The following is an 11020-nucleotide window of genomic DNA, read 5'->3' as shown; positions in this document are numbered from 1 at the left end:
TAGAGACGCAGATGTTACCAGACCTTTAGAAAAAAGACAACTTATCATTTTTGATAAATGTGGACTAGAGGAGATTTGCTGTCATTTTTGAAGAACCACATTTTTATTACTATTTTTAGGTATAGGTCCTAAGTCACATAATGCTCTTTTTTTTCTACCTGAATGTGAAGGAAGTAATGACTGACTGTGTATTAGACAGAGTGTGATGGCCGCCTAGGCAGCCACACACATTGAGCCTGGTCTGGTAACCTTTTTCTTCATTTCAGTTAATTCAATACACATTTTATTTGTAATATTTACCATTTCTTTTAGATTTCATATTTTTCTTAGCAAGTTTGGCAGGGTGGTTAACTAGTTGGGTGCACACTTTTAGTTGACTTATTCTTGTCACCTTGTTAATTTGGTTTACTTTCAGTTAATATGCATTTTCTTTGAGTTACCAGGTCCTGGGAAGTTGCTGTGTGGGAGGCCCAAGCCTGCTAAGAGAGTCCCAGCTGAGGTGGATCTCCTTTGAGAGGCTGCAGCCTAATTGGACTCATCCATCTCACAACAAGACAGTGGGAGAGGGGTTTAGATTTTCTATTTTGTATTACTTTGTTTGTTCTTTATGTAGAATTATGATTATTTAGATTTCTGTTTCCCTAATGAGTTATGAGTCTAAATTGTTTGAGTTCTGTTGTGAATTAGTTAAGTTTAAGTTAGCTGAAGATAGTTATGTTATGTATTTCCCTCTTGTGTCAAAATGGTCTGATCAGCCAGAGTAAAAAGTTTCCTTTGTGTGTCAGTTTGTTAGGTTAGTTTTTAGTTCCTTGTGTTGATGTTCTGTTTAGTTTACCTCTTTTATGGACCCAGAATATGTATTTTTGTTGTTGTTTTTTTTGTAAAATTAAATGTCAAAGACTTTTTCTTTAAAAAACCTCCTGTGCTCTCTTCATCCTTGGCCTCGGTCCCTCACACACAGACAACTTTAATATTTTATTATAAGCCTGTGGCTACCAGGATGTCCCAGACACCAAAGAAGCCTCAAGAGAGCCTATGAGTGGACAGCCAGTCCAAAAGGCCACACCCCTGCCTCTGCCCAGTGTTGTATTAATTACTAGCTAAATGTCAAATATACACATCTGCATTTCACTCACACACATAAATACACAAAGAGACAAAGCTGGTTATACAACCCACCGAAGCAGAAAACTGCTGCCATGTTCTTTTTAGAGAGAAGTGGGCGACATTTAACATGCTAACTAAGGCCTGGAGAATCTGAGATGTAGACCTTGGGTTTCACCACTGTCTGATCTTGTGTTGAACCCGCTGGGAAGTCTACTCCCTTTGTTTTGTAAACATATATTTATAGAGTATATGTATGTTTGGATCACAGGACATTGGTACAAAGTGAACAATGATATACTGTGTGAACTATTTAAGCCCCGTCCCCACCCACCCCGTATCTCAGAGTCCACTCCTGGTAGATTTTTTCCAATTGTGAATAATCTTTCTCCATGTGGAATTATGGACTCCAGGTGGTTTGCAAATGATCTTATAACCCTTCCCAGATTGATGTATGTAGTTCACGTTAACTATGAGGCCATTTGATCAGAAATAATCTGTTAATGAGTTTCAGTCAGGATTCATAGCTCATCACAGCACAGAGACTCCTCATAGCTTCAGATACTCCTGTCTGTACTAGTATATTTTCTTCATTATATTTATCATTTTTCTCAGTTTTCAATCTGAACATTCTGGATATTGTGCTTGGGGAAGCAGAAACTCTGTTATCAACACTGGTGTCCCTTAAAATCCAGAAAACAAGACATTTAAGAACAACTTTTATGAAGTCACTGATATGTTTTTCCTTTATATTTATGCTCTTAATAACATGCCCATTAAGGTGTGTAAGTGTATTCTGCTTGGTAGACCTAACAATCTACCATCCTGCCCATGCATGTTCATGCATGAGCAGCTTAATGCTCACCTCTTTGGCCAGTCGGCGAGCTTCGTAGTAGGGCCTGGCTTTCTCAATGCAGGTACCGAGCTGAGAGCCCTGAGCATTCAGCTTCCTGGCAGAATCGGTAAGAATCTTCCGGTAGCTGGACCTGGCATCCTGTGGGGAAACAGACAAGACACAAGATCTCACCCAGCGAGCGACACTGAGGAAAGGCTGAGGTTTAGTGTGTTGCTGCCATCTGGAGGCAGTATGAGAAATCTGTGGACAGAGCTGCTCCAGGTTGGTGTTTGAGCTTCGCTCTGCTGTGGAAACCAAAGAGAAATCCCTCATGCCTGCTCCAGGTTGGAGTTAAACTGTTATATGATGAGCTGCTGTCTGAAGTGTTCAACCGCTGCATCTGGTGCTCCATCCTGTTCTCTGAATGTCTCTATGAACACAACACCTGCTGTTGTGTACGCTACATCATCAGCACAGGGAGCAGACAAGAGCCAACCAGAGCCAGGTGAGACCTGTCCACCTGTGATCAAATCATCCAGAGCAGATTTCAGCTATAAACATAAACACTCCCTGTTAACACACCCTAAAAACGTAGCGTCAGGTGTAACCCAGCAGGACATCGGCTCACTGCTGCCTATGAGGCTTGTATAAATAACACCAACACCATGACATGAAACACTCTTTATTACTAGTTTTTATCAAGAACTACCTTTTCTTGACAAAAATGAGACGATAACTAAGTAAAAACTGATGCACAAGGACAAACACTGGGCAGAAATAAAATCCAATCAGACCCTAGTCATGTGTCTGAGATCCAATCGGATTTAATCTGTGTGTGTGGTCAAGAAGAAGTAAGGCATATTTGAAGGAAGATGGTAAAAATCAGCTCTGAAATGCTCTTATGAAACTAATGCGACACAATGTCCAGCAACGTTTGTCATCATGAAGTGTAAAACTAAGCATGCTAAAGCTAACATTACATTCTACTAATTAGAAAAGTTAATGCAGCTTTAATCTGAGACAGAAACCAACAGCTCGCTGCTACATTTTAAGAAGCATAACAGAAGAAAATTATTTTCATTTACACCATGGTCTGGGTGAATACTCGATTCTGATTGGCTGGAACGTGTCCATTAAAAAGTGATAATGGACACCTATGAAAGAAGTTCCGGTCAAATAGACTTATTGTTGTAAATTAATGCGCTGACTAAACTCTAGTTGGTAACCGTGGCAACAGAAACTCAGACACCGGGCTGCGAACGCACCAGATAACGTCTGTGACGCATCGCTAGGTGAAGGCTTATTGGACTCCGTCAGTCCAGGAGAGACGAGATCGGAGCAACATTTTGTCGTCCTGCAACGTCCCAACCACCAACGGTCAGAATCCACAAACGTTAAACCAGCAGCGGTCAGAGTCCACAAACGTTAAACCAGCAACGGTCAGAGTCCACAGACGTTAAACCAGCAACGGTCAGAGTCCACAAACGTTAAACCAGCAACGGTCAGAGTCCACAAACGTTAAACCAGCAACGGTCAGAGTCCACAAACGTTAAACCAGCAGCGGTCAGAGTCCACAAACGTTAAACCAGCAGCGGTCAGAGTCCACAAACTTTAAACCAGCAGCTGTCAGAGTCCACAAACGTTAAACCAGCAGCGGTCAGGGTCCACAGACGTTAAACCAGCAGCGGTCAGAGTCCACAAACATTAAACCAGCAGCTGTCAGAGTCCACAAACTTTAAACCAGCAGCTGTCAGTCCACAAACGTTAAACCAGCAGCGGTCGGAGTCCACAAACATTAAACCAGCAGCGGTCAGAGTCCACAGACGTTAAACCAGCAGCTGTCAGAGTCCACAAATGTTAAACCAGCAGCGGTCAGGGTCCACATACGTTAAGCCAGCAGCGGTCAGAGTCCACAAACGTTAAACCAGCAGCGGTCAGAGTCCACAGACGTTAAACCAGCAGCGGTCAGAGTCCACAAACGTTAAACCAGCAGCGGTCAGGGTCCACAGACGTTAAACCAGCAACGGTAAGAGTCCACAAACGTTAAACCAGCAACGGTCAGAGTCCACAGACGTTAAACCAGCAACGGTCAGAGTCCACAGACGTTAAACCAGCAACGGTAAGAGTCCACAGACGTTAAACCAGCAGCGGTCAGAGTCCACAGACGTTAAACCAGCAGCGGTCAGAGTCCACAAACGTTAAACCAGCAACGGTCAGAGTCCACAAACGTTAAACCAGCAACGATCAGAGTCCACAGACGTTAAACCAGCAGCGGTCAGAGTCCACAGACGTTAAACCAGCAACGGTCAGAGTCCACAAACATTAAACCAGCAGCGGTCAGAGTCCACAGACGTTAAACCAGCAACGGTCAGAGTCCACAAACGTTAAACCAGCAGCGGTCAGAGTCCACAAACGTTAAACCAGCAGCGGTCAGAGTCCACATACGTTAAACCAGCAGCGGTCAGAGTCCACATACGCTAAACCAGCAGCTGTCAGAGTCCACATACGTTAAACCAGCAGCGGTCAGAGTCCACAAACGTTAAACCAGCAGCGGTCAGAGTCCACAAATGTTAAACCAGCAGCGGTCAGAGTCCACAGACGTTAAACCAGCAGCTGTCAGAGTCCACAAACGTTAAACCAGCAGCGGTCAGGGTCCACAAACATTAAACCAGCAACGGTCAGAGTCCACAAACGTTAAACCAGCAGCGGTCAGAGTCCACAGACGTTAAACCAGCAGCGGTCAGAGTCCACAAACGTTAAACCAGCAGCGGTCAGAGTCCACATACGTTAAGCCAGCAGCGGTCAGAGTCCACATACGTTAAACCAGCAGCGGTCAGAGTCCACAAACGTTAAACCAGCAGCGGTCAGAGTCCACAGACGTTAAACCAGCAGCGGTCAGAGTCCACAGATGTTAAACCAGCAACGGTCAAAGTCCACAAACGTTAAACCAGCAGCGGTCAGAGTCCACAGACGTTAAACCAGCAGCGGTCAGAGTCCACAAACGTTAAACTAGCAGCGGTCAGAGTCCACAGATGTTAAACCAGCAACGGTCACAGTCCACAAACGTTAAACCAGCAGCGGTCAGAGTCCACATACGTTAAGCCAGCAGCGGTCAGAGTCCACATACGTTAAACCAGCAGCGGTCAGAGTCCACAAACGTTAAACCAGCAGCGGTCAGAGTCCACAGACGTTAAACCAGCAGCGGTCAGAGTCCACAGATGTTAAACCAGCAACGGTCAAAGTCCACAAACGTTAAACCAGCAGCGGTCAGAGTCCACAGACGTTAAACCAGCAGCGGTCAGAGTCCACAAACGTTAAACTAGCAGCGGTCAGAGTCCACAGATGTTAAACCAGCAACGGTCACAGTCCACAAACGTTAAACCAGCAGCGGTCAGAGTCCACATACGTTAAACCAGCAGCAGCCAGAGTCCACAGACGTTAAACTAGCAGCGGTCAGAGACCACAGATGTTAAACCAGCAGCGGTCAGAGTCCACATACGTTAAACCAGCAGCGGTCAGAGTCCACATACGTTAAACCAGCAGCGGTCAGAGTCCACATACGTTAAACCAGCAGCGGTCAGAGTCCACAAACGTTAAACCAGCAGCGGTCAGAGTCCACAGACGTTAAACCAGCAGCGGTCAGAGTCCACAGATGTTAAACCAGCAACGGTCAAAGTCCACAAACGTTAAACCAGCAGCGGTCAGAGTCCACAGACGTTAAACCAGCAGCGGTCAGAGTCCACAAACGTTAAACTAGCAGCGGTCAGAGTCCACAGATGTTAAACCAGCAACGGTCACAGTCCACAAACGTTAAACCAGCAGCGGTCAGAGTCCACATACGTTAAACCAGCAGCAGTCAGAGTCCACATACGTTAAACCAGCAGCTGTCAGAGTCCACAAACGTTAAACCAGCAGCGGTCAGAGTCCACAGATGTTAAACCAGCAGCGGTCAGAGTCCACAAATGTTAAACCAGCAGCAGTCAGAGTCCACAGACGTTAAACCAGCAGCGGTCAGAGTCCACAGATGTTAAACCAGGAGCGGTCAGAGTCCACAGACGTTAAACCAGCAGCGGTCAGAGTCCACATACGTTAAGCCAGCAGCGGTCAGAGTCCACAAACGTAAAACCAGCAGCGGTCAGAGTCCACATACGTTAAACCAGCAGCGGTCAGAGTCCACAGACGTTAAACCAGCAGCGGTCAGAGTCCACATACGTTAAGCCAGCAGCGGTCAGAGTCCACAGACGTTAAACCAGCAGCGGTCAGAGTCCACATACGTTAAGCCAGCAGCGGTCAGAGTCCACAGACGTTAAACCAGCAGCGGTCAGGGTCCACAAACGTTAAACCAGCAGCGGTCAGAGTCCACAGATGTTAAACCAGCAGCGGTCAGAGTCCACATACGTTAAGCCAGCAGCGGTCAGAGTCCACAGACGTTAAACCAGCAGCGGTCAGAGTCCACATACGTTAAACCAGCAGCGGTCAGAGTCCACATACGTTAAGCCAGCAGCGGTCAGAGTCCACAGACGTTAAATCTCCGTCTTTCAAACGCCACTATGGACATGCCAGTATCTTTATGAAATGTCATGATCAACGGCAATGTTACATTTAATTTTAAAAAGGTTGTCGCCTGTTTTTCTGTCTTGATTACTTACATACTTGATACAGAGTGAATGGTGGAAAACATTATAAAAACGATTTAGGATAGACTTACTTGCTTGATACACCTTTAATGATCAGAGTGAATGGTGGATACTATTTCTATAATAAAAACGATGTAGGAAACAATCTGTGGACTTTGACTGAAACAAAATGTTGCATCATCCTCTGGACACACACCAGCTGTAAGAGCTGCACCCGCCCTCTGAAATGTGTGTGTCAAGTAACATAACGTTAATCAATCATCTCCCTTCCCTCTACTGATCAGGTCTAATACAACAGCTGACCAACAGGTTCTGTGTTGGAGCCGGTTACCGTGGCAACGCTTCACAACGAAATAGTCCACTCAGCCACTTCTTGTGAAAAACTTACGATTTTAACTGTAAAAAACAACATTAACGTAATAATAATTTATTTAATATTTATTTCTTTGGTAAGTGACCATGGTATAAGCGGGATAATGTCTTTCGAGGTGTCCATTATCATAAATTAATGGACTTCGCGGAACCAACCGTCCGTCCATTCATTTATGATAATGGACACCTCGCCAGGCATTATCCCTTACTTAAAAGATGTCAGATGAAAACAGTAGGTTACTGAGTTAAAAATAATTAGATGTAAAGATTATCCACAATAACAGCACTTATAAAACTGATTTCTAGGACCATTTTTTTTTACATAATATTCCAAAAACAAGAACATCCTGTCTTAGAGTGATGCAGGAAAACTAGTCCATAGATTTGTTGCTTCTAGACTGGATGACTGTAATTCCTGATTATTGTTCTGTCCCAGAAATGTTCTGAAAAGTCTCCGTTTGATCCAAAATGCTGCAGCAACGGTTCTAATCAGAATTATCATCAGAGATCATATTCATCCAGTTTTATCTTCTTTTCATCGGCTCCCTGTTAAATCCAGAGTAGAATTCTTCTCCTCACTTAAAAAACTCTCAGAGTTTCAGATTTTCTCTTCAGAGCTTCACTCTCAGACTGCAGGTGTGCTGGTGGTTCCAGAGGTTCTAAAAGTAGAACTGAAGGTTATCAGAACCCTCTCAGTGGAACCAGCTTCCAGTTTGGCTTCAAGAAGCAGACGACTTCTCAACCTTCAGATCATCTTCAAACTTTCCTGTCTGATAAATCTTATAACAGGTCTGGTTTGGTGACCCTGATCCATCCCTTCAGTCCTGCTGCTAGAGGCCGAGGCTGCTGGGGGATGTCCCATGATGCACTGGGCTCCTCTCTGCTCTTTTTACTCTCCATGGAGAAATATCTGACATTGTAGTTGTCATTAATTTGTGTTTCTCCTCTTCTTTCTCAGCAAGTATCCCTGGCTTAGAGTTATGCTGCTAGATGACCCCCTTTTTCTGTCCTCTCCACCAACCGGAACCATCCAACGGGATTAGCCGTCCTACCAGGTTCTGATGGAGGCTTTCCTTATTGGTTTTGGTGGAGGTTCCACTGTCTCCTTATGCCGCTCAGAATTGAGGACTGAGAGAGGGCTTGATCCAATCCGTTGGTTTTCGTCATTATTTTTAGTAATTGGTTTATATGAACACACTTATTATAAATTGGACTGACGTGGACCATAGAATGGAATTGTTTTAACTGGATTATAATAGGGCTACAATGAATGGAACTGTGTATGAAAAATAAACCTGAGCAGTGCTGATCACTGCCACAGGATAATTGAAGCAGATCCATTAAATTTTAAATTGTCAGGTTTTAACAGACTTTACGCTGTATGGATGCTCAATTTAAAATCTATATAAATAATTAAATATGGTTATTCTTACATTACATTACTGTTTATAACTGCTCCTTAGAGCAGCAATGTCATCTTCCATCTTTCAGTTTGATGAAATATAAACATCTGTACAGGTGAACTCTTGAATAAAAGACGTGTAAATGATGCTGGGTGGTCTGGAAGATCATCCTGGACCACCATGTTCAGGTTTCTCACATCCAGCTGCAGCTCCAGCTTGTTGATCTCATCACTGGCCTGGTTCAGATGCTCCAGTTCCTCCTGCAAACACACCACAGACATGCATGACTTTAATACTTATCTTCTCATGTTGTCCACTTTCACATGCAGACTGGTACCGGTACCGGTACCGGTACCAGTCTGCGAGGGAGCGGACTGTGTTTACTGCAGCCTGTCAGTAAATAACGGAACATCTGATCAAAGTGACACGATCCGTTACTTGTTTTCTAACATGCCTGAATTCTCGGGTCTAATTCCTCTTCGTAACCGCCTTCCTCTTCCACCTGTCCGGGTCTCTTCTCCCCCTCAGCCCCTCCATCGTCCCCCCGCGGCTCCGCCATCTCCCCCGCGGTGTCCTCGCCCACGCTGTCCCTCTTCAGCATCCCGCTGCTCCCCTCTCCGCCTCTCGCCTCCTCTCCCGGGGTCTCCTCCCGGCGGCAGGCCGACTGAGAGCATCCCGGACGGGCCTGGATTTCACGCGATGTTCTGGGCTCCATATGCGGCCTGTCCCTCCGTGGACCGCGTCCTAAACTGTCAACGGATAACAGGAAAAACCCACAAACCACCTCCTGAGACCACCAACATGGTGGTTTTGACTGCTGATCGGACCGAACCTGAAACCGACACTGCGCTCAGATCCGGTTCATCCACACACCAGAACCAGCACCACTGTGCTCTGGTTTAGATCTAGTTGGTGTCCGAGTCCCGCTGGGTGGGGGTGTTTTTACCCAGGGTCTCTGAAAATGAACAAATAAAGTCTGACATAAAAACAGAAAGTATCTGCAGTTACATCTCTGTTAAATCCAACAGAAATGTCTTCTAATCTTTATTTAGACAACAATTTACAATAGAATGTAATCCAGTTAAAACAAATCAGTTACATGATCCACAGCTATGGTTCATATAAACCAATTCAGGAAAATAATTGCCTAGCTAATAAAACCAACGGATTGGATCAAATCTCGTAGATTCAATCCTCTACCCTGAGCTGCACGAGGAGATAGTGGAGAGGAAAACCTCCACCAGAACCATAGCTGTCTGGACCAGTTCCTGAAGCAAACTGGGAGCTGGTTCCATGGAGAAGGGTCTGATAGGTGAGAGCCCTGCTTCCCATTCTACTTTAAGAACCTCTAGAAGCCAAGAGTAAACCTGCAGTCTGAGAGTGAAGCTCTGATGGGAAAATCTGGAACTCTGAGACACAAAATCCACTGAAGCTTGGACACACAGGGTTGTGTATGTGAGAAGATTTTTAAATTCTGTTCTGGATCTGGGACCATTTAACAGAGAGCCAATGAAGAGAAGATAAAACTGGAGAAATTATGATCTCAAATGATAATTCCCAATCAGAATCCTCACTGCAGCATTTGGAACAACTCAAATAGTCCTGAAAGTGTAAACACACCTTTAATCTGCTTCAGTAAGAAGATTAGTATAAGAATTTATCTTGCAGCCAATCCCAGCTGTTAGTTACATCCTGGACACACAGTCAGTTATGGATCACCAATTTACTCTTTATAGTAAATATTTAATGCTATATTTAGGTTTTCGTCATCATAAGTCATTGACACCTCAAGTGACATGCAAAGAACACCTTAAGAAAATAAATCACATCTTTTAAAAAAGTAAAGATTACTAAAAAATAAAACAAATTTCTTTCATTTTCTATTATTTATTAGAGCTTTATTCAGTTTATGAATGGATTCCTTCAGAGTTGTCACAACCCAGCTCAGCTATTAACATGGAACACAACATAAAATAATGATGCCCAGATGTAAAATGGAGTAACAGGGAATTTATTGTTCCAGGTGGCAGCTGGACACAACAAAACAAATACACAGGAAGGATGAGCAGGTGGTGCTGCTCAAATCAAAGAGCAACAAAATAGAACTGACTAAATACAGGAAAAAGAGCCAGTCTGAGGTTCAAACAAAAACCTCACTGCCTGCAAAACTCAACACAAGAAGCAGCACCGATAAAAAAAAACTACTTTGAAAGGATACCCTTATATCAAATAATTAACAATTAGGGGCAAACAAACACCCCAAAAAACAAATAGCTTTAAAGCCACAACTCTAGATCTATTAATGCAATATGTATCTCACAAATCACCAACCTAACTAGCAAGTCTCTACAAAGCAAACAAGCTGTCAGACCAAGAAAGCAGTTTCCGCTGAATGAAGGGATAGCAGCTCTTTTATCTGTGGGGTGAGGAAGCAGCAGCAGGTCCTCAGGGCAGCAAACCAGGGAGGAGGGTGTGGCGGAGCACAGCCAATCCCAGCCAGGTGATGAGACATGGTGGGTTGTATAGCAGGTGGAGCAGTAGGGTCGCACGGTGACAAGAGTGAACCTTGATGTGAACCAACTATAAAAAGTGAACGCAGTAGTTTTCTCCTCATTAGTGTTTCTGAAGGTGGTGCAGTTTCACTACTCCATTACCACGTACAGTCAAAC

At 44.3% G+C, this 11020-nt stretch overlaps 1 protein-coding gene across 1 annotated transcript in view; it reads right to left on the bottom strand.

The window, feature by feature from the left end:
• Positions 1–9254, bottom strand: part of sh3bp5lb (SH3-binding domain protein 5-like, b) — a 19291-nt gene extending 10037 nt beyond the window's left edge. Inside the window, exons 1-3 of the mRNA XM_042012271.1 lie at positions 8806–9254; positions 8549–8611; positions 1970–2098 (exon numbers count right to left, since the gene is read on the bottom strand). Of these exons, the coding sequence (XP_041868205.1) occupies positions 1970–2098; positions 8549–8611; positions 8806–9066 (453 nt within the window). The 5' untranslated portion in view covers positions 9067–9254. The remainder of the gene's footprint in view (positions 1–1969; positions 2099–8548; positions 8612–8805) is intronic.
• Positions 9255–11020: the final 1766 nt, after the last annotated feature.

The sequence above is a fragment of the Melanotaenia boesemani genome, chromosome 17, assembly GCF_017639745.1.
Source record: "Melanotaenia boesemani isolate fMelBoe1 chromosome 17, fMelBoe1.pri, whole genome shotgun sequence".
Taxonomy (NCBI): domain Eukaryota; kingdom Metazoa; phylum Chordata; class Actinopteri; order Atheriniformes; family Melanotaeniidae; genus Melanotaenia; species Melanotaenia boesemani.
The sequence above is the reverse complement of the archived record's forward strand: the minus strand, read 5'-3'. Positions and strand labels throughout refer to the sequence as shown.